General features: G+C 33.4%; 1 protein-coding gene across 6 annotated transcripts in view; it reads left to right on the forward strand.

Annotated features, from left to right (window-relative positions):
* LOC123535633 (sodium/hydrogen exchanger 10-like) overlaps positions 1 to 25,281 on the forward strand; it is a 292,843-nt gene that overhangs the window by 236,135 nt on the left and 31,427 nt on the right. For 4 of the 6 annotated variants that reach the window (XM_053529065.1, XM_053529066.1, XM_053529064.1 and 1 more), the window contains 6 exons: positions 4,423 to 4,566; positions 5,366 to 5,537; positions 10,592 to 10,673; positions 15,877 to 15,979; positions 16,884 to 16,962; positions 18,445 to 18,459. In XM_053529065.1, the coding sequence (XP_053385040.1) occupies positions 4,423 to 4,566; positions 5,366 to 5,537; positions 10,592 to 10,673; positions 15,877 to 15,979; positions 16,884 to 16,962; positions 18,445 to 18,459 (595 nt within the window). The remainder of the gene's footprint in view (positions 1 to 4,422; positions 4,567 to 5,365; positions 5,538 to 10,591; positions 10,674 to 15,876; positions 15,980 to 16,883; positions 16,963 to 18,444; positions 18,460 to 25,281) is intronic. The other 2 variants (XM_053529069.1, XM_045318358.2) reach the window with 1 other exon arrangement.

The following is a 25,281-nucleotide window of genomic DNA, read 5'->3' on the forward strand; positions in this document are numbered from 1 at the left end:
TATAGTAATTTGGTTAAATAGCATGGCGTGTTGTCTTTATAGCTGTAGACGATTGCCAAATGATTATCATGTCAAGGAAATTGACTGTCATAAAGCAATTGCTAAGAAGCACCAAATGTTCAGTAAGCCATTATTATTTCACTTGTGCCAATAATTGGAAAATTTATCTCAGCTTTTTTGTCAAATGATGGGTGCAAATGTTTCATCTGCATTCCATAAATATGTTCAACTGTTTTACACGAGCAAAAAGAGGTAATAGACGAGCTTGGGCAGCTGAAATAGAAAAGTTTATTTCTTATGGAATACAAGGTTCCTGTTTGACCAGTCAACATCTCATCCGTTGCGACACAGACGTTTAGTCTTCAAATATACGTGTAGAATTCTTGTTTGTCAAACAGTTTGCTTGCAGAAGGTCGGTAGTTCTACCAAGGGTCCGACCTATGCCTGAAATATTGCTCGAATGGGTATTTTCCACCATGAAAAGCTAAAACATCGCAATAAGATACAAAATTGTGTCAGTGACGACGTTGAATCTAACCAAATTATGGACGTGTGTCATTTGTGTATTGCTGCGCCATATTGACATTTCCCAATTTCCTTAGTTAAAAACCTATTAAAGATCTTGTGTTTTTGTTATCAATATGCAAAAATGCTGGTTATTAAAAAGATGGTAGTGTACTTTAGAAACTGATTTCTAGGATATGCAGAGTGCCTCATTTCTAAGCAGGCACTCTGCACTCAGCCTTTCCAAACAATAAATATCCATCATTGGTCAGTGTCAGAAGATTTTCCAAATACTATAGAACATTCTTTGATTTCTTTAAAAAGATATAGAGAAATATTGTCGGTTTTACAACATTGCAAGGAGTCTGTTTTCCTTGATATTAAGTAGGAATGCCTACATTATCAAGACAAAGCTAAAAATGCAAACCTACCGATATATGACGCTTTTCCCGGATATTATAGAAATCGTGTTGATTTCGTGACAAAGGTATAAGAAATTATTAGACAAATACCATCGAAATATGGTAAAATCTGACAGCAGGTAATGAATCTGATAAAGAAGCAACCACCCAATTGTTGCAGCAGACATTTCTTGATATTCGCCGACAAAATAATAAACATTATTGAAGTCGTCTGCAAGATGAAAGACACGTTGATTATCAAGGGATTATCTGAAATTATATACATTTTTTTTCAGACGATACTTTTTGTGCAGTTGTGCATACAGCATCAAGGAAAATAACAATCATGATATAATGCATGACATGCGCTATAGTTCTATTAATGTTTTCAAAATTGTATGTGAATGGTTGTTTTGATAATTATTTTAAAGATTATGGTTCCTATGAAGTTCTTATTCAAAAATGTCAGTGGCCCGCACGGAATGTAGGAAGATCTGATACCATGTCTGCTACTGTCTTGTATAAGAAATTAGCACTGAATTAATCATTCGATGGAATCTGTTCAAAACCCATAAGATAGTTATGTCTTGTAGGAATATTGTAATGTACTGTAATGAACCAGTGCTTCACATTTAGAACGGTTTATAAAGATACATTTGTGTTAAATTTATCAAAGCAAAATCCACGTGTTGGAATGCAATGAAACATTTTAAATCGCTGGAGCGTCAAAGCATGTAACATCAAAACATATTCAAAACATTGTTTGAAAATATGCCATCATGTGATTTCTTTTCTTTTATCAGACTTTTGCACTAGTTTCCTTTGTCGTAATAAAGTATGAAGCCGTCAAAGTTCATTGGTTCTACTTAGGGCATGACAAAGATATAAATATTCAGCGTTTTAAATAAGAAAAAATACGACTCCGTCAAAATGTCTTCTGTAAGAATAAATAAAAAAAATAACTACGTACGGTTGCTGTTCTATCAAACCCGTCTCTCGACAGTCAGGTGTTCAGTGCTGAAATAGTTCAGATAAAACACCTTCTACAAATGCGTGCAGGGCTTCATAGAGCAATCATATTTCTACTTGTTCATGTTTTTTTGGCTTTGAAAATTGTACTATTGTGATTGACTTACTTTTTCCTTTTAAGTGTATACACTAGATCACAGAGACATTCTGGCTGTCACTTGAAAACTAATTTCAGTGTTAGTGTTTAAATTTACTCCGTGTAAATCAATGTAATGATATTTCTCCACTTTTCTGTAATTCGAATATTTTTGTCTGAGCAATTTTTTCTCGAAAGGAAAATCGGGTTCGAAAGCATTTAGTATATGAAATATTTTGGTAGAACAGAGCATGTTCAATTGATCTCTTTTGCACTTTTTGTGTGATTATCATATGCAACATTTTCTATCATTGAATGGCTTTGTCAATACGTGTTGGTCTACATACTACATCGATTTGTTTCTCTGGGGTATGATCAAACAGTCTGTTTTTCTCCTACGTGAACGCTTTGGATACACTTATCATAAACATGCCGTTATCTAAATGATGTATAAAAGTATCGTCTACTTGTACATACGTCAATAATATGTAACTGTTTCAAGGAATGATTCTTATATAATCGTCACTTTTTTCCTTGATTTGTCAGCAAATAGCATTATTTTCACATCAGCAAAGTTTATGTTATAGAGGTCAAACAGTTGAAAGAAATATAATTAAATGTTGCATTGTCCTTTCATTATTTACTGTCCGCTTTTGAAAAATATTATCTTGTTTTCCTCAATATAGAATATCCCTCAATGAATGCTAGCTTAAAAGTATTTCTAAAAGCTGACATTTTAAAATTTCAAAGTACTATTCAGTAGCTTTAGTACAATTCTATTATACCCTAACTATATATCATGCAACAATCGTATCTAGATAATGAACTTTTGTTAGTCATATTTCTGTCTGTAATTGCATTTTTCTGGGTCACGAAGAGATTGTCCGATTGTCAGAAAAAAATGTAATTTGGTAAAGCAATTTGGCGAGATGTGTTTATGTTTGGCAATTATTGCCAAAAAGATATCCCAGAAAGGAAATGACAGTCGTATAGATATTGTTATGAAAGCTCAAATCAAAATGTCAATGAGCCATGTTTATTTCCCTGTGAGTAAGTTTTCCTACAAAAAGGGAATTTTTCTCCAAATCGTGGATAGAAACAGCCTTGTTTGCATATGCAAGGCAAAGGATGTTTTAACCACTTTACAGTAAACATATAAATGTACAGGTCGTTGATTGTCTGGCGTCAGGAGATGAGGTGCAGGTCCTAAAATCTAAATAATGTTGTTTACAATTTATGAAATTATGTTTTTGTTATTCTAGTACTGTCTAGCCATTTAATTTAAGTTACCGCTCATGGGGACAAAAGCTTCAAGCTTGGATTGAAAATTGTCTACGGATATCTGTTTCTTTACAATAACATTATACTGCATTGTTTTACACGGACTTCTGTTTCAGTGCAGATTTTCATCATAAATAAGATATTTATAAGGAGAACAACACAATGTTGTCTCACAATCATTTTTTTTAAATATCAGTTTCTATCAAAAAGACTAATTATTTTCTTTGTTTTATACAAGAATCCTTTATGGACTAATGTACCACAGACTAACACCAACACAACAGACGAAGGTTTTCCGTTGTAATCATTAACATGTGATATGCATCATATAACGGGTGGTGCTTTAACATTGTGTGAGCAGTGTCTCAGTACTGTAGTCATTTTGTCATGTAAAAATCAAGTCATATTCGATATAATTATTCGTCTTATCTTAAAAAATCATTATTTTTTGTGTTTATATGTTATTTGATATTTTTTATATAGGGAAATATGCATGCTAAATATATGTTTTGCTTGCTTTGCCTTGTACATTAAATAACGTATTTATGCTTTACTTTTGAATTTTGTTCACAAATGTAGCTTTTGTTAAAACTTTATTTCAGTAATAGTACCTTAAATGCTATTATTTGTATATAGTTATGTGTAAGAAAGCTTTGTAGTTGAAATCACTAACATCTGGTTTAGTGTCTTCACATAATTCAACAGTATGAATTAAGATTATAATTACATTACATGTATAATAACAACGATCTTTTCTACAAACTTTCTGTATTTAATGTGAACTTTGTGCTCAGCCGCCTCGTTAGTATGGACAAGATGTTAGTATTGTATTTAGCGACCTGTGCTTGACCACTTTTTCTATTTTCCTACAATTGTCATGACAAAAATAAAAAATAGATTATTCAATACTATCAGGAAAATTATTGATTTATCATTGTCATGGTATAAACCTAGTGTATAAAAACTCTTTAGTTTCTATTTTGGATTTTGAAAAATGAACTCAGTTTTTATTTTGGATTTTGAAAAATGAACTCGAATTCCTATGACAGAAATAATTTTGAATGCAAGTTAAAGCAAACAGAAATTGATAATATAACGTAGTGTAATTCAAGCATTTTATACGTATTTCAGATTCTGGGAGACATTGGCTTACCTCGCAAATACTTTGATCTTTATAATAGTTGGCATCGTCATTTCTGAGAAGGCCATCTTCGAAATTCATGGCATCGACTGGTTCTACATGTTTTCCTTGTACTTCGGATGCTTTGTTATAAGGTAACTGTAAAGTATATTGTAATTTATATGCAGGAGCGTCAGTTTTATTTTGATTGTAGCAGCATTGCACTAAAGTCAGGCTACCAGTTCTACCAGGGTGTCCCAAAATGCTTTGAAAGGCACCTGTGGTTTTCTTCCACCACAGAAGCTGAAAGTCGCCATATGTCGTGTTGAAAATGTCATTCGTTGGTTTCTGCACATTTTTTTTTAAATCTTGAGCAAATAGCTATTTAGATTGTGACCAGAAAACCATGTTCAAAATGTAAGTATTGCCGCCGAAATTGCTGTAGCCCTGATTTTTCACAGTTTAGCATATTGAAAGAATAAATGAAACAAAATTCAACATATAATAAAACAAAAGCGCAAAAAAACGGCATAAGTACACGATCCAATACAGGAGTGTTATGTTGGTAATATAAACATTTGATTCAATTCATTTGCCCCTCACCGATGTGGGGTCGAGCCTCACTCGGGGCGTTAAATTTTGCATGTCAGGAAACCATCCAGCTGGCTTACGGAAGGCCGCTGGTTCTACCCAAGTGCCCGCTCGTGATGAAATAGTGCATGTACCTGGGGTCTTCTTCCACCATCTAAGCTGGGAAGTCGCCATTTGACCTATAACTGTGTCAGTGCGACGTTAAACGCAACAAAATAAAAATAAATCTACAGTATCAGAGAAAGTTTTCTCTGTTACATTACAGTATACACAACTAATACTGTACTGAAATTTCTTTTTCATTACTTGCAGAGTCAGATGATGCACTTTCTTTAAATGCAATGATTTTTATTCGTATTTCAGAGGTTTTGTTATAGCACTGTTCAGTCCAGTGTTGAAACATACTGGTTATGGATTGACGTGGAGAGAGGGTACTGTTATGACATGGGGAGGTCTGAGAGGGGCAGTTGGTTTGGCTCTTGCTTTACAAGTGGCTCATCATGATAGAATAGACCAGGAGACTATTGGAAATAGGGTATGCTGTTTTATGCATTCCTGTCATAGGGCATGCAAACAAATCAACGTCCTTAACGATTGTTTAAACATGGGTTTCTAGCAAAAGTTATGGATATCTTATACTTACTGTATACAAAACAGGGCCCTGCAAATAAAAAAACTCTCACACCTATTTTCAAGATGCATATATTTTGTAACAAGTTAAATGTTTTTCACATTTATTGTGCTAAAGGTACTTCATTGCTCTAAATATTTAATCCTACAAGTTCCAAATTGTAACATTTTGATGAAACCTCACCTCTCTTGTCAATATCTAAAACGTTACTGCATTAATTACAAAACTGAAATGCAGAAAAAAACAAATCCCCGGAACCAACACTCTCCTAAAATCAATGATCAGCAAGTTAATAAGGAAGCTCCAAATTCAGTCATATTTTATTTCCATTATTCCATTAATTTATCAGAGGCTTAAAATTTCCAGAAAGCTCGTATCCGCATATGAAGCCTCTTGTTTTACGTCTAATTCCGGCCGTAATTTTTAAAATGAAAGCTTTTGCATATAAGCCCTTGATTTATGGTAAGATTTGCTTTGATTTCATTTTCTAATCCTTAAGAAGAAAAAGTTGTCTCTGGCTTCATTTGTGGATAAATATTCATATTTGGCAGATTAAGGTATACCACAAAATGCTTTTATGCAGACATTTCATTCAACGTAAAACTAAGCTATAATATCTCATTTAAGTCTTAAAGAAGATCTTCTGGAAGCTTAAAACGCAACCAAGGAAAATAAAAGCAGACTCGGTCCGACTGAGACTGTTCGTCTGAGGTAATGAAGTGTGTAACCCTCTTACGCCTCTTATACTAAAAACATTGGTGATAAAACTTGATTCATTATGTTAAAGGCTAAGCAAATTTACGGTTACAGCAGATTCTGTTTTTAGATCAAAAGTCTAAACTTCAAATTGAAAGACATTCAAATGATATACAGAAGTAGATGTTTTTACCGTTTTGGGATTAGCTTTTCTTGAAACAATGTACCACGAGAACATAAAACTGCACTAAAAATACTTAAGCATTACATATTCGAATTTTATTATATTCATAATAATTTCTGTGATTCAGACAACGCAACTTACACTCCTCTGTTATCTAACATGTTTTTTTAATTGTTTCAATGGCAAAGGTTGTACGCTCAACCCGAAGGTCATGGGTTCAAGGATCATAGGGTTAAAGACCATACCTTCTCATATGACACCAGCACTGGTATTTCCTAGAAGAGGGCTCGAGGATTTTCAAAATAGGCTGTAAGCTTTCGAACATCCAAGTCGAGTTGAAATAAAATAGTATAAACGAATTGTCCATATAGTTCTGGGATATCTAAATTTTTACAACTCAGATGTAACTCCCGATGAACTGACATAACACTGATTCAGTCTTACCAAAAATTCTTAAGATCTTCAAAGGCATTAAAATGATTTTTCTCGACCAAATTCAAGATTCAGTTCATTAAGCTTCCCGAAAATAATAAATTATAATCAAAGTTACAGGAACCTCTTAATTTAGCAGTATATTTTTATTTCCATTACTCCATTACGTGTCACTGCCTTAATGTTTTGCAAAATCTAGGATTACCGTAGGAATATCCATAGGCTGCTTGTTAAATGTCTAATGTCAGTCCTCAAGGATAGAAATTTCCGTATCAATCCCTTGATTTAATGCAAGGCTGGCATTTTTTATCGGATTATCTTGTTTAAAATAAATTCTCTTGGGTCGTCCGTTGATAGTCATACATTAAATGTTTCGTTTAATGCAGGAAATGGATTGAATCGACATTGTGCCAGAAATAAAGCACTCCTTTACCTCTCCTTAGCTGGCTCTGAAAATAATGCTGAGTTTGATGTTCTTGGTTCACGCCGGATTCATTGAAATACTATGCCAGATTAAATCTGAAACAGCAACAATTGGGACTCTAACATTGTCCAATTTAATCAAATTGCATATATATCTGTTATTCGAAACTTTAAATTCTTGGCATAGCGTAGGACTTTGATTGCCCTTAACTTATGAATAATACATTTATATTGCAAAATGCTATGAAATTCTCAAAGCTTCTATCATTTTTGTCTCGACACATACACGAAAAGAAACGGTCATGAAAATAGCCAACCCTTTCAAAATGTACCATAATATACCTAATCATCTTTTGGCTAAAGAATCTGTTGTTGTAGGAAGTGTAATCAAATGATGATGAATTATGACACCTATATCAGACTTTTCCATTACAGCGTGTCTGCAATTTTGCCTTCATTTCTGTGCATTAACAGGGAAATTGCTTAACAAGTTCCAGAAAAAAAAAAAAAAACATTACAAAGAGCGCCACCAGTCTGGTGTTCATTTTCATATTCATTTATTTGTTCAACTAAACAACATACACCAATATATGTGTTTTAATTTAAAAAAGGAATAGTTCTCTAAATCTTTCATTCCTGGAATATTTTCTGGAAGGTAGGGGTGCGTATGACTTTTGCCAAAACATGTCCCAGCATTATCAGAAAAATGGAAGTCCAAAAAATAGGTCAAACATATTTGAGGTAGAGAAAATCAATTTAAATCATTTAATCCTCCTGCAATGGATTGTTTTTCTTCAATACTCAGACGTTAGGTTTCTTGAAAATATTTTTTTAGAGTTTGAAACTTTTCCTTAAAGTTTAAACTTCTATGAGATTATAATTGCTTATTCAGACCTAAATAGCCAACACATCCTGGGGGAAACTTGTAGATCGTTTTGGAGACATATAACAATCATAGCCTTGAAATGTCTGATAGTTGCGGGTTTTTGTTATATGTATTTTCTGTTTAAATACCAGTCTATGACTATACATGAATGAGAAACAAATACAAATTTAATATGCCTCATATCTAAGATGAACTCTGCCTGACATAGCTCCTGATGAAACCATGGGCTGGAATACCGTATCATCGATAGATCTTATATAATCTAAATGGTCAGAGTGAGTGGATACAGGTTGAATAAGAACTGCTTGTTCATTGATGATTCATCCGCATTGTTCATGAATAGGACTATTTTGTGTAGCACATGAACATCCTTTGGATGTGATTCGGAATAAAATAAAGATGCTATATGATTGTCAGAAGTACATGTAACTTTGGTAGCGGGATAAACCCACAACCAAAAACATGTCGAGTGGGAACTGTCTGATAACAAATTTCAGAACATGAACATAACTTATTTATCATTCGTACAAACATGCTGTTCGTATAAACAAATGATTTGGTTGACAAGTAATAACAAAATTATATACATGTAAAACAAAGGAATTGGTAATAATGTTTCTTGCTAATAATAGACCCTTTCAATTTTGTCTGGAACGAAAATAAAAAGATGCTATGCAAGCTGAACATTATATGTTATGTATGTTTGATATAGTTTCACGCTCATTTATGTGCAAATTTTGACTATTTTAGCTCATTTTCCCTAATGTAAAGTCATGTTTTAAATCTCCGAAACCCTCCCACCCCCTCCACTATTTTTATGCGTAAGGGGGCAGTTAGATTCACCTTGTGCGAATGTTTGTCTGTCTTTCCGCCCGAATCTATATCCTGCATGTCTCAAATAATAGCAGTAGTTGACCTCGAGTCATCAAACATCAAATTATTGTTAATCAACAGCTTTTTCACAGTAAATATGTAGGCATGCATTTATTTGGAATTTCCCTCGGTAAGACCAGATATTTGGTCACTGGCAGTAAAGTATATGTATATTTTTTACCTCAAAAAGTATTTGACCGTGACGTAAGAAACATTAGAGACCTGTTATTCAGAATGTGAAGTGTTTCATCTGGGTTTTTAACGGATTTCTTTCTCAGCCGGACCAGATTGTCGCACCTGTTTCAAAAAGTATTTGACCTAGAGCCATGAAACATTACAGGATTATAATTTAGCATAAGAAGTTATGCACCTGATGTTTTGTTTTAGACTTTATTCAGCAGGACCAGCCCCCCCCCCCCCCCCCCCCGCCCGCCGCAACCAGTACCAAACGTACTCCACCCAAAAATGATAAGTAACTCAAATGAAATAAAGATAAATAAATAAATTTACAAATTAAACATAATCTTTCAGTTTTTTTTACTTGAATATGTTCTGTAGTATTCATATACCACCACCACATGTGATGTTTAATGCACCCAACCCAATATTACAGGGAAGTTTACAAAGTCTTGCAGTGTCAACAAGTAACAGATGACTGTATATTAACGTGAATTTGGGTTGCTAGTGTCCGAAACACACGCATGTAGTTCATTATTCAGTCCATATCTGTCAGAGTGTCTATGTGTCAAGTGGTAACTGAATTATCCGCCTTATCTGAGGCATTTTTAATGAATAAAAATCTTGAAAACTGGTGGATGTGTACATATATGACGATATACTGACTTTTGTCACTGGATCCTGACTCTCAGTATCTAGTAGTAATTGCTAACTTCAAGGAAAAGGGATTACCTAATAAGTGCAATCATCATCAAAGCAGCTTTTGAAAGTTTCTTGGATGATTTCATCTGTTATCCAGTAGAAGCTTATGTATAAGACTTAATCAGAATCTAAACATGGCATCCTCAAGAGAATTGTTCTTGGCACCATTTTGACAAGTCACGATCCTAACATCACGTAACGTTTCTAATCTGATCTGTTGGACATAGGTCTATGTAATTGAGTGAGGCACCGAACGTAAAAATTGTGTTCTTATATATGAACTATTGTCCGATTCTGATTATTAAAAGGTAATGAGTTCACAAGTACATTGAATTGTTTCTTTCGGCCGGAAGAAAAAATGTTGTGAAAGATAAAGCCATATTGCGTCACTAAAAGTGAAGAATTAGTGGTAAAGGCGAAGGTAGGTAACATGCAACTATGTCAGCATTAGCTTTGGTACCATTCAATACCTGTATAAATCCACTAGCCTTACAGTAAGACTGACGATGATCGATGTCCTATACCTCCCTGCCATGGCGGCCCTAGAAAGAAATGCTTACCGTAACTAAAAATATTCCTTTTCAGGTACTTATCCATGTGTCCGGTGTCGTGTTCCTAACACTTCTAGTGAATGCTACAACCATATATGGACTGCTGGAAGTTCTAGGTATGTGGTGAGACATTTGTTATCGTCATTTGATTTTAGAAAAAGAAAAAAGTGCATATAGAATATACATGTAGATATCATTATAAATTGAAATGCTTAAAAGTGACTTTATCTTTCTTATTGCTCTATTTTGTCACGAGTTCTCAAAATAAGTATCTTGTAAGAAACATGTTTTCGAGCTTTTGAAGGAAATAACGAGCACATCAACAGTAACGAGCACATCAACAGTGTGATTTACTATTTTTACCTTAGAAGCTGCAAAAGTAGTACTATTTAGAAAAAGACAACGAAATTAAAAGAGAAGAGCTGACTATCGCTTATGATCATGATAATAATTTGTTTGTTTGTATTGACTGAAGAATTACTAATACAAGTGATAATTCTCTTGGCCCACTTAAATTTGACGTTTCCACATGGCTTCACTGTTAACATATTGGAAGCTTATGTCTTTGCTCATTTACGAATACTATATATATAAGACACCAGGACACCAGGAGGCAATCAAACTTTCTACAGATTATTTTAAGATGCGAAAACAACATTTCCGCTAATCCTCCCAAGTCATGGTAAATAAAAAGAAAAGCGATTGTATACGTCATTTCAAGTAGACTCCCATTTGTCTTCAAGACGATGAGCCTCTGTTATTGACATCGAGAATTATAAAACAAGAACTGAACTGGTCGCAAACAGTTTAGAAGCCGAGAGTATCCTTATGCCTCACTCCTCGAAGAATCTTTGACATAGTAGCGTTAGATATTCAATACACTTTTAAACATAATGTAGACATTTTCCTAAAATGGTATAGTTATTATTTGCTTGAAAATTGACAATTCTTTGTGTTTCTTTTCATTATTAAAACTAGGTTTTAAGTATCATGTTACCCTCGGCCAGTTTACGAGTCACTAACGCTAAAAGGAAAATACTTGATGGACTTTCACCAACTTTGGCCTGTACCATCCTCGTATAGACCTCTTAAATTCGTTCGAATTACTCCGCTAGGCCTCTTTTGGGGTCACCAGACCTGAAAATACGTAAACCTTTAAATGACTTATTCCAATGAACCGCTTGGTGGATCTCTTAGGCATCCTAGTGTGGACTTCTGTCAAGTATGTTTAGTTGGTTTCGCTTGACCCTTTGTAGGGGCTGTTGGCTTTAAAATAGAAATATTTAAACAACTTTTCATGAGAAATCGGGTTGATCTTGACTATTCTTGGTCTTTAGCATCCTTGTATGGACTTTTCTCGAGTTAGTAAAAGAAGGTCCATTTTATCCGCTTTAGGTACTACCAGAGTTAAAAGAAGAGAAGACTTCTTCTCATGAACTGCTTAATAGTTTTTTTACCAAACATAGATTCAGTAGCATCCTTACATTAACCTCTCTCAGATTTATTAATTTGCTTGCTTTGGAGATTTAAGGACCACCAGAGCTGAAATAGAAAAACAAACGTTTAAACAATTTCTTATCGTGAAGCTAGTTTTGTGAAACCTGGTCTTTAAAATCCTTGGATGGACCGTGAAATGTGTTGAAACTGTTCTGCTTGGGACACCATAGCTGAAAATATTGAAAAAAGCTCTAAACGACTTATATATATATCGTTGCTGCTTGACATATTTTCACTTAATGAATATGTCACAAGTTTGAACAAATGGTTCTCTGTGACTGCATTTAGTGGGTCATAAAAGCTAAAATTGACATTTTATATGAATCTGTCAAAATTAATCGAATGAAATTACAAATTTGTTTCAATAATAGGTAACTTAACTATGGTAACAACACATGTTTGTACTTATTTGTTTCAGATAAAGGCATAATCGATCGTCCACACTTTCTTAAATTGCTCGACCTCTGTTACTCATACCAAGACTATGCACCACGTAGCACAAGGTTTATATGGGAAGCCAGTTCTTAAAAAAAAATTCAAAAAAGAAGTTTTGCTTGTAGCAATACTTCCTGTTTCATTCTCATGTGATTCTCATGAAACTCTTCAGTCTTGGCTACCAAATTTGTCTGAAACATCATCCTTACATGCACATGAGGCGCCTCTGTGCCCTAGAAGTTAAGGTTGTTTACCTCGAAACGCTTGCCCCTCCCATCTGGATGCAAGCCTCCTAACATTGTTATGTGTTGAAGCCATACACCATGCTTATCAAGGTTGATGAATCAATTTATGTCGCATGACTTACAATATTTCTGAGATGACCACCATGGCCCTATTATCCGTATTTGTTTTCAAAAATTCAAAACGATTCAAATAAGTTTTAGTCAATGCTTGCATTTGAATGTGGAACATTGATCATACAAGTTAAGTTTGAATAAAGAAAAAAGTGCTATCAGAAGTGATGTCACTGAATATTTATTAAGTCTGTAAGTTTGCAATAAACCAAAGGCCGGTGCATATCAAATGGCATTTCTCAATATCACTAATTCATCTGTAGGCGCTAAAGGACATATTTCCTTAATGTTTCCCTAAAATGATTAAAAATGATAGACAATTTTGTATTGTACCAACTAGAAAGACAGTTGGCATTTTGAATAATGTCATTACTTCTGGGAAATAGCTTATGAACACAAATATAATTTCCGATCTGCAAATGATATCACCTCCAATGCATTTATCTTGTACTCGGGAAATAAGATGCCAGACTTGTCTGTAAAAAATGATTAATATGTGTAAGTCTAGAATTATTCCATAGCTGATTATACCTTGATTTCGGATTTTAGATAAAACTTAACTTATTGCTAAAAAGTGGAACTTTTCTACTACTATAGTGACACAAAAACATGGTTGAAAAATTTGCTAAATTACAATTTAAGCAAACCAAACTGACAACGAAAAACCACGTAAAACTTTTTATCAAATTTCTCTTGGTTAAAGGTCGCTTTAATATAACAATTTTAGATCTAATCTATGCATTTGTAGGGAAAATAACCTTTTTTTCAACACCTACATTTCATGAAAGTTCTATAACAAGTCGGTAAAATAGTAGAAACAAAACAGAGGGTTATGTTGCTCTTGGTGTAACGTCAATTTTTGGTAGTCCGCTACCTTGAAAAGACGCATATTGACTCTTTCGTACTTTCAGTTTCGATTTACTAAACTTGTCATTGAATATTAACAAGAAAACCATCTCACTTAGTGAAGAACGCTTCATAGCAGTTACAAAATGAGACTGAAGTACCTGTTTTAAATGAAAAAAGCACAGAAATGCTTATAATATAGTGTTGATCTATCGGAATGGCCAATTCAATTTTTCCTTTACGTTCACGAAAAAATTCAAAAACTTACACACGCACGAAGAGCTATGTAATTGTTATATGGATTGATGACTAGTTCATGCTATTACAGAACTGCTCATCCATCAAAAGAACAAAACAAACAGTGGAATGAACATATCATTCCTCTTTGACTTATCATCTCATCTAGTTTTACAGTAATAATAAAGTCAATATGTCTGAAGTTTGACGCTTTGTCTGGAAAGTAATAAACAGCCAATTTTACGCAAATATAATATATGTTACAGCTTTTCTTTTCTGATCCGTCATAAGTATAGGTGAACTTTGTCCTGCTAATCTTTTGACAGTTGTCACAAAAATAGTATTCTTGCCAAGCATTTGCTTCCTTTTCATTACAGTATACAGTATGGGAAAAACAATCTTTGGATTATTCCCTACTTTAAATTGTTACAAAGTTTAGTGAAGTTCTTCCCGGTTTCAGAAATACATGGTATCATTACAAGAAAAAAATGTAATTAAGAACCTGAATGATTTATCTGCACTGGTACCATTCATTTTCTTAAATGTCCCAATATTTATTTTTTCATTCATTGAAATTACGAAATTTCAAAAAATGCTGACTGGAATTATAGCTTTTCAAAGGAGAACCTCATTTATATATTCATACTGAACTGAGTTGCATCTCCAATATAAAGCAATTATGGTCATTCAAAGGTCACTAGCAAAACACGTACCTTTTTCTTGCTTTATTATAAAAAAAACCCCGAAACAATTGAATATTCGCAAATTCTTCTATAATGATTCTTGACTAATGTCACATAGCTTTTAATAATGCTTTTATTCATACATATTCAGTTTGTGTCAATTAAACTTTTAGCATTCCCAAAATCAGTTTTACAAAATAATGCATCATACGGAGCTTTCATGTGATCCATGACAAAAAAAAAACACAACAAACAATATTAAAAACAATTAAATTTAATTTCTGAGGGGAAATGTAAATCGGACACAATGATTTTGTTTAGCTTTGTTTTGTCTGTTTTTCATTATATGACTGAGGATAATTTGGCTGGCCGAAATTCCCATAACTGTACATGCAGTTCTGAAACTGAAATTGATTAAACGCCTATTTCTATACAGTGACATATTAAATGGCGTTGTACATTTAATTTAACAAACCTTAAAAATATAAATGATGAAATGTAAAAATAAAGAAAAATATCAAACAGGGAGTGTCACGCACCAAAAGCGCAGCCTCCTCAAAACGAACCCTCCAGCACGCAAACGCGTGCACCACACACACACACACAAAAAAAAAACTAATACCTGCTGTAACAATTATTTGAAAATTTGAACATTCCACAGTTTTGGACCAATAGTACAGCAACTTCAATCATTAAATGTTTTGCACTTGTTGTATGGAACAACATAACGATATTCAGAATATTCTGGCGATCTCAGATATCGTTTACTTGGAATATACTCTGTAAGCTCTGTAAGTTCAGTGTAAATATTGCTCTGACTTTGTTTCCTGTTTGAGAAATTAAGTTTCAAATAAGGAAAGCCCTAAAATTGAAATTAAGAAATTTAAAAGTTGCGATTAAAAATTCTATTTAGAGGTATTTTTTGAACGATATTAATCTCGATAAATCTTGTATGTCCACATAGTTATGTATTTTATTTCAAAATATCTTATATATTCTTATGTATCAGGCGTTTTGAATGAAAGCAATAAAAATGATGATGAAGGGAAACACATCATAGACTGGTTCCTGGCCGCGTAGTTTCCACTACTAGTAAAAGTAACTGTGCAGCGGTTATTATGGCTAGGTAATCACAATTTGTGTATTCTGTTACACCAAAATGTGGATGATCTTTCTAAAGCCATGATATTGATAATGGCAAATACATCTTCATACCAATTTTATAATCCGATTTCAAAACGTTTATGGTTTGTTTTTTAATTCAGGTATGAGTGATCTTTCACCAGCCAAACGCATGGCAATGGCAAATGCCCTTCGCCATCTTCAAGACCTCAGGGAGAAAACATTAAACATGTTAAAAACAGATAGGTAAATTTTTTAAGCATAAACTATTAACATATTTATACGTCTTTAAACATATAGGATTGGTAAAGCATTTTCGGTCCTTGTCTATTTTAATCCACAGAATACCAGATGTACAAAATTTTAGTTATAAATTATGAAATATGTTGATTGGACAGATACATTTTCCTTTAACCAGTTCTTTTAACTTATACCTATTTTCCTTTGCAACGTCAAGCATACCGTTGTTACGTCAAAAAGTTGATGTGTTAAGAAGTAAATTTAATGAGACTTATGTTAGTGTCTGGTAAAATATCTGAGAGAAGTTTGTTCAGATATGAACTGTTGCCAACGTAAACTGAATTGTCTGTCTCGTGTATCACAGATGAACATGTCAAATTTACAAATATTTCTAAGTCATTAACCTGTAATAATGTAGACAGACAGAAATCCGTGACATGGAAAAAGAGGTCGTCATGGCATCTGTGACATTCAAGAGGCAAAAATAGCATTAACTTTATTTTGCTGTTAGCATAATCTGTTCAACAATCCGTTCATTGGTAGTCATTTATCTGAGGCAACATAACACAATATTATCAAAAATAAGTTAAATATTGAACCGAAATATCCATTCTGTGAAATGCCAATTTACTTTTGTTTTCGATTGTGGTTTATCTGAAGTTATAAAATTGATATAAAGATTTTGATGTTCAAGTTGTATTTTTAATCCTATGTTTTTTATATAGAAATTATATGTCGACACTTTAAATCAAATACCAAGGCTAATCTGAAATGAGATCTTCATGTAACCGATATCCATAGACGTTTCCAGGAAGTGTAACATATTTCGTAGCCATGCAAAACTAAGATGTATAACCTGGATGGTTTTTAAAATGATGAAAAAGTGATTGATAGCATGTCCTTTTTCCAGGTTTTTGGCCGATGCTGAATGGGAAGCTGTCGAAAAACAAACAGAGGTAGTTGATCCATACAAGACAAGCGACGAGGAGGTATGGACAGTAAAAGAAAACATATATTTAATAAACCAAAATTAATATATCTGTCTACTTACAAAGAGTTACAAGGTCATTTTTATGCCCCCGAAGGGAGGCATATAGTTTTTGAACCGCCTGTCTGTCGGTCTGTCGGTCTGTCCGCATTTTTCGTGTCCGGTCCATATCTTTGTCATCGATGGATGGATTTTCAAATAACTTGGCATGAATGTGTACCACAGTAAGACGACGTGTCGCGCGCAAGACCCAGGTCCGTAGCTCAAAGGTCAAGGTCACACTTAGACATTAAAGGTTATTGCATTGATGGGCGTGTCCGGTCCATATCTTTGTCATCGATGGATAGATTTTCAAATAACTTGGCATGAATGTGTACCACAGTAAGACGACGTGTCGCGCGCAAGACCCAGGTCCGTAGCTCAAAGGTCAAGGTCACACTTAGACATTAAGGGATAGTGCATTGATGGGCGTGTCCGGTCCATATCTTTGTCATCGATGGATGGATTTTCAAATAACTTGGCATGAATGTGTACCATAATAAGACGACGTGTCGCGCGCAAGACCCAGGTCCGTATCTCAAAGGTCAAGGTCACACTTAGACATTAAGGGATAGTGCATTGATGGGCGTGTCATGTCCATATCTTTGTCATCGATGGATGGATTTTCAAATAACTTGGCATGAATGTGTACCACAGTAAGACGACATGTCATGCGCAAGACCCAGGTCCGTAGCTCAAAGGTCAAGGTCACACTTAGATGTTAAAGGTCTTTTTTCATGATAGTGCATTGATGGGCGTGTCCGGTCCATATCTTTGTCATTCATGCATGGATTTTAAAATAACTACGCATAAATGTGTGACACAGTAAGACGACGTGTCGCGCGCAAGACCCAGCTCCGTAGGTCAAAGGTCCTAAACTCGAACATCGGCCATAACTATTCATTTAAAGTGCCATCGGGGGCATGTGTCATCCTATGGAGACAGCTCTTGTTTAATTCTGTCTCATGGTGTTCCAATCTAGAACTAATTTTGTTCTGTTATCATACTTATTATTTCCAGAAATAACCTTTTCTTCAAATCACAGCGGTAAAAATACAATATGCGAATTTGTTATTCATAACTTTTTTCAAGTTGTATAATGTCAATGTTATTATTCAAACTTTCAGCACTGGTAACAAAAACATCTAAATCTTTTCTATAAAAGTGTAGAAAATTGGAACTTCCCGTTTAAATACTGTTTGTCATTACGACATATTATCAAATAGATTTTCATGCAACAAATATATATAATAGATACAAATACAATATCTCGTGATACATGAGATGGTTCGTGATGTCTACTTAGATAGATTGGAGCTCGTTGTATTTGTGACTGGAATATATGTCATACTCAAAAACCATTATAAGAATATCATATTTTCATTTTCCTCCGAATGTTTTGGTATTTTTCTTCTAACATGTATGAGCGGGTCACTTATTTCAGTTAGAGGCAGAAATGGTAAGTTGTTCGTGGATTAAATTTGAAAACAGTAGATAATTAATATCTTAACGCTTCCTAACCGAAATATTTAAACTTGCACTTTCGTTATGCCTAACCATCTCCACCAAGATAATGTGACAACAGAATAAAAAAAACTGAGGTTTTTAAATAAATGAAGAATCCCTTCTTCCACTTTGTGAAACTCTTCAGATAGTTCATAAGTAACGACCATGTTTACCATCGCTGCATTGCGTTTTATTATAAATTCAAAGAATACTGGTGGCCTACCTTTATATTCTTTTTGCACGATAATGACCATGTCATTATTTCATGCATCCGGTAACTGATTCACTGCTCCTTCCATAGCCTAATTGCTTCTTATCTGTATTTAACGGAGGAGATAATGGATCTAGACATCTCAGAAATGTCCTTGTCAAGCTTTTATACTGTCTTCCCAAGTGTGTAAAGTTCAAAGAGTATATTTATGTATCATCCAAGGCACGGATGGTTATTTGCGATTTTTTTAAGTTTCAAAGTCTGAAAATTAACTTGAATATTGAGCATATAACAGATTTATTATCTCCGATATGTTTTTGATTTAATCGCGGACTGATGAAGAAGGGTTACTTATTACCAAGTGACATAGCAGACGCAGTGATCCCGTGGCAAACCACGTCTACAAGAGATTAATTTACAACCCGCGCTCCTCCAACTAAAACTACGCTTGAATAACAGTTCCATGTTTGGGTACTTTACAGATGTAACGCTAAAGAACCAGGGAAGCTTCTGGAATTGTAGTGTCTTTGGTACCTTGCATTAGCCTCTCTATAACATTACTAACAGTCTTCTGACGGAGCCACCCATATGGGTTATAAAAAAGTTTACATACAAACCATCCGGTGTTATTCGGATTTTGATTTGTAATTCGGATTTTGATTTCTAATTCGGATTTTGATTTCTGACAGCTTCTAGCTCTTCTTTGAAAGACATGTTTGTAGGTGTATGATTAAATATTAGATCACGGAAACAATATCACTCCAGATCAAAACCATTTTTGAATAGAATATAATCTGCAAAAGTATTTTCATTTTCTACACGAAATGTAATCCTATGCACTTTTATCTAAAATTCCTGTAGCATTAGTATCACTAATTTTCATATTTATTTGGTTGAATGTATCCATTTTTTTCTGTAAATAAGATATTTGTTTTTCTAAAAGTGACTTTTATTGTTTGACTCAGTTAATGTTTAATTATCTGCAAGATTGTGACGTAAGACAGGATTTGTTTCCGCTGCTGTAACAGCGTTTTGTATGCATTTGTTGTTGTTGTTGTTTTTTTGTCTAAGTATATGAAAAATCTATATTTTTATTAAGTTTTCCAGGGAAGACATCGTGTACTGGTAATACAATTAAACGTCATTCCAAGAATTTTAAAATGTCTTTTAATTGTAATCTGATGTGTCAGATAAAATGTTGTTCATAATCGTTTGCACGTGACAAAATGCGATTAAATGCATTTTTGACAGTTGTTTCTGCGTAACCTGATCGCACTGATGTTAAGGCTGGCGTTGGATATTTTTCTTTAATCAAAACAAATTAGGCGTGAAGATATTTTAGTAAGTGTAAAAACGAAAAGGTCGGTTTCTATCTAAAGGAAAGGCAAATGTAATGAAAACAGGTCAGGAAGATGGAAAGTAAAGAAAAGGCAATATATGGATATAACTGTTTATTTTCCTGCAAGATGAAAGCAAATTATATGTGAAGGTAATCATATTTAACAATATAAGCTTTGAAAAATAAGCAAAAGAATAAATATTTGCTTTAGAAACGAGTTGGTTTAGCTCACCTGACCACTTGTGCTCAGGTGAGTTTAAGTGGTCAACATATGCCCGTCATCCATCCGTCTGCGTCTCAGTTGTTACTTAAACCTCGTCTACTCTTAAAGTACTTGTCAGAATGAATTACACTAACCATTGTCTGTAACATCTTGGCATAGATCTCCCTCATACTTGCCCACATGGTTCCACTTGACTGCATTTATGGGTCACTGGAGCTAGAAATAGAAAAAAAATAAACGGCTTATTCTTAGATAATTTCTTGAGAAAAATATGTTTAACTCCTTGGGGCCGAAATGCGACTAAAGGCGCTATATTTTCTACCCCCGTAGCGTCGATATCCGACTTTATGCGCGTTATCAGGACTCCCAAGGACGGCGATTGACGAGTATAGTCGCGGCACCGAGACCATGCTGATTGCGTCACATACTTGTTAATTTTTGATAATCCTGATAAAAGTAAAATTATTTTGCATACCGTTATTATTTCTTAGGTGTTATAATTATTAATTATGCTAATAATTAGTTTTCTTGTTAAAATAAATGTTTGTAAGTATGCGGTAAAGGAAATAAAAAAGACGAACTCCGCTGTGTTTTGTCCATACTGTATTTCAAAAGATTAAAATAATGTCGGCTACCAGAGATTTTTCTTACATTGAAGAAAATATTCATTATCATGCTGATTTTGACATATAAGTTCCGTCGGATGATGATTCCGACGATGAAATTTCATTATCGGCGAAATGAATGGTCGGAAAATGTTAAGTTTTAGAAAGCTGAAATATTCGTACACTTACATCGCAATAAATTCTGATGGATAAAAATAACACAGCAAAACATGTTTCATACACAAAAATGTGTGTAAATTAACGCTTTTTGTAAATGTAATAATTCTTCAAAGATGGGTGTAAATATTACAACTTAACTGTCTCGGTGCGTGTCACACAACGTTTGTGTACATGTTTAGAAATTAATTGACATCAAAATAAACCATCGATATTTGGGGTGTTAATTTTGAGTAATGCTGATGTAAATACTCTGTGTTAATAATGTATTTCTATTTATTGAAATTTAATGTGTCTACATGTGAAAAAAGTAATAAAATCGGAATGTTCAAATATTTATTAAACGCAATAGGTGTGTAAAAATGGTGAATGTTTCTAAGTGAAATTATTATTCTATTTGGGTATAAGTTACAGACGAAAGTGGATATATATTAATATTTGTTCAAACTTGGAAGATTTCATAAGTATAGTTTGATTTACACCCATGTTAATAATATGTCCATGCGTGATTTCAATTGACAACATGCGAGTGTGATTATGATAAAATCAGATAATGTTCTTCGACGTCAGGTGGTAATTCTTATCTCGCCGCAGCATGTATATTATGATATCGGCCTCAGGGAGTTAAGCAACTCTCTTGAACCTCATATTTGATCTTCAATAAAGTCGGTCTGTACTATCTAGTGAATTACCTTTCCCAGTTTGTTTAGGAATCTGTGAGAATCGAATTTTTATAGAGTTTATTCATAATGAATATTCCTGGTCTGCAATAACACAACCTTGTCTGCTCACTGGACCAGTACATTTATGTCTCCACATTTCCGTTCATGATAACAAACTTGTATCTTATGAGGATCATTAGCATTAAGGATGAACGGCTGTTTTTTGCTAACCGATATTAATTATGCTTTTATTTACGTGGGATATCAGTTGTTTATCAAGAAACTGTTGTGATTTGACCTCCACCGCAAACACTCTTTAACTGGGACAATTCCAATGATTTTTAATTAATGTGTGACAGTATACGACTTATAATTTCAACATTAAAACATAGGATTAAAGATACCATTTGTATATAAAAATCATATTTTTATTTCAATTCTATAACTTCAGATAAACCACAAGCCTAACTATAGGAAAAAAAGAGTGCAAATTTAGTGACATATCTATTCTGGAAAATCTGATAATAAATCCTACTTAAATTCTAATGGGCTGGCTGCTACTTGAATTATATTGTCGTCAAATTGAAAAGCTTTGTACGCCACACTGAGCTGTGGGAAAAGACAGAGCCTTTAAGATTCCTTTGTATCTATCATTGCAAAATCGTATTAGGTCAGATGATGTTAAAACAGCAACATCGTTGAAGAGGGAGAGAAAAAAAATTCAATACATTTATGAGATTGCATTGATATGGTGACATCCACTTTTATTTTATAGTAACAATAACCAATAGGGTGGTATTAAAAGTAAGGACAAGAATAATGAATTCAATCTGATTTATATTTTCATTAATCAATGACGTAAATCACTTAAATATGAAGACAAGAAAAACAAGAGCATTTTGCACCATTGCTTCAACATAAGTATAATTCCGAATTTAATTCGTAAAACAGTCGTAAATTACAAAGCAGGCATGTCAAAAAATCTATAAACAACACTTATTTATACTTCTTGAATTCCTTGAATGATCAATCAAAGGAATATCTTTATCTCTATTTGGCACTGAATTGACACATGATCTATTTTCATGTGGCAGGTAGCTAATTTACTCTCTCTGTTTTCGCTCTATTTAGGAAAATTAGATAATGGGTTTAGGGAACGACATTGTCAAGCTTTCAGGAATATTTCATTAAATACTCCCTCAGAAAATTAAGATAATTAGACATGTACTCTAAAGATGTTCCCTCTCTCGTGTGTAGTTCAATGATAGTCTTTGACATAGAAATTATTTTTGCAAAATTTATTGAATATTGCAATTTTTTAAATTGAATTTGTTATTGACATAGTTAATGTGTTATGGCCGTTCAATTTCTATACATAGAATATTTATTGTGATTCAGTCTAGGATTATCTTCATATAGATTTTATTCATTATGTGGTACTGTAGGAATTAAGCATGGTATCATGTTAAAAATAAATTGTATACATAAATAAGTAAAACCGAATATAATGCACTTAACAAAGACTGTAGTATATTGATGATTAACAAATTCACAGTTCAAATGTACTTCTTTTAAACTAAGTGTAAATGATGTTCAATTTAGGAAGATAATTCAAAATAATACATTTGTTAAACCAGGTAAGCTTTTTTTGTCAGGCATAGAAGTAAGTATCATAATTTTGCGTAAAATGTTTTACATTTACTATTCTTAAGCTAAGAATTTTTTTTTGCCCATGAAATGTCACGTTATATACGGCTGGTTGCTTATCTCGTGTCTATTTATTCGCTCTATTTTACTAGATAGATAATGGTTCGTCAAGCTTTTCATCAGAAGCTCAGTTAATACTTTCTTCTAGTGTTGAGATCGTTATACGTAAGTTTACATTTGTTTCTACAAGGCGAAATGAATGAATATCCACAACTTTCTCTTTGACATAAAAATACTTGTGATGAAATATATTGAAGAAGAAATAATGTTTATTCTGAAAAATTGGGGCAACCTGTCGGTGGATAAATAAAACGAAAGTAATGAAGACTCTTTTTAGATCAGGTTAGATAGATATTTTGGAGGTGAATTTCAGTACAGGTTTTACTGGGAACTCCATAAACTATAACAGCACAACATGACATAGTACGAAAAACTGAAAAGTTGAAACAAAGGTCGCTGTCAGTTAAAAGGAGATAAAAAATAATAAATGTATTCTTTAGGCGACATATCCTGGCAGTTTGTTTTCAGAGATAATGTTGGTACAAAAAATGTACCAATGTTGTTCTAATGACATAAGTAAAGACTTTCTATGTTAATTATAAGATTACATTTTTCATCGTTTTCATTCAGGTAACATTGTCTGGCTTTCTTTCATCAGTTATTTTGTAGCAGTTATTTTTTTTTTTACTTGTAATTGGTTTTATTCACTATATTGTTGATTCGAGTTCTTATTCAAAATTATAAAGCAATAAAAAACGCTAATGTCTGAGAAACAAAAGGAATCGTTGTCTTTTAATATATATGACAGGACAGGACCTATAAGATAGCCTTTTTACACATTTTTAAAGTATGGCTTTCATATCTATATTGTTAAGAGAAATTACTTTGATAGACTAAGTTTAAAAGAATGTCGGACGATTTTAATTGGTAAATTGACTAACCAAACGGTATACGGACACTATATCATGCTCTGAACAATGTAGAAAGAGACAATTATTATTTAAAAAAGATGACACTTCTCTTTTAATTTGTGCGTCTGGTGGAATAAATCATCAGACCTAATTAATTTCCTAACGTAATGAAAATGTGATATACGTTGGCACGTGTCATGTCGAGTGACGATGTACAAGAATAAAGTCATAAACGAGTTAAAAATATCGAACGATCAAGGTAATTATCATGATAGGTGAAACAGCAGAAACTATATTGTTAATATATCAAACTTATTTCATAATGTTTTTGTTCAGTTACAATATTTCAAATAGAAAAATAAATTATACATATAGAATATGGCTCTTTCATCGAGAATTTTAATTTTTAATACATTGTTTTTTTACATGACAACTTTCATTAGATCAGTCTCTCGGAACCATCACATCGGTGCTTCAAAACCTCCGTACCAATATGACCACAGTGTCGTATACAGATATTCCAGTATTACCGGCCATTACTAAAGCACGAACGTACTGTTTGAATAGTTGTGTTTATAATCAAACTGAATAATGATTTCATGTACATTGGAACAGTCGTGATTAAAAGTAAATTTTATTTTCTGTCACCAGTTTCAGTTTGATTATTGTCTTCAATGGAACACGAGTTCTAGCTTACTGTACCTAAACGTCAAGGATGAAGTTGCTAGAGGGTTTGAAAATCCAGGAGTCTTACTTAGAGGTGAAACATAAAGAAGGAGGTGACATTTCTGTTTAACTTGTTAGAATGCGTTTATATATTCGTCCGTATAAAATGTGTTCAATTTGAGAAGTCTCGTTGTCAAAACATTAAATGAAAGGGTCAGTGGAAGTGACATAAAACTGAAAGAAATAAGACGAACTCATCAGCAAAAGAAAATTA

This window comes from Mercenaria mercenaria, chromosome 17, assembly GCF_021730395.1.
Source record: "Mercenaria mercenaria strain notata chromosome 17, MADL_Memer_1, whole genome shotgun sequence".
Classification (NCBI taxonomy): Eukaryota; Metazoa; Mollusca; class Bivalvia; order Venerida; family Veneridae; genus Mercenaria; species Mercenaria mercenaria.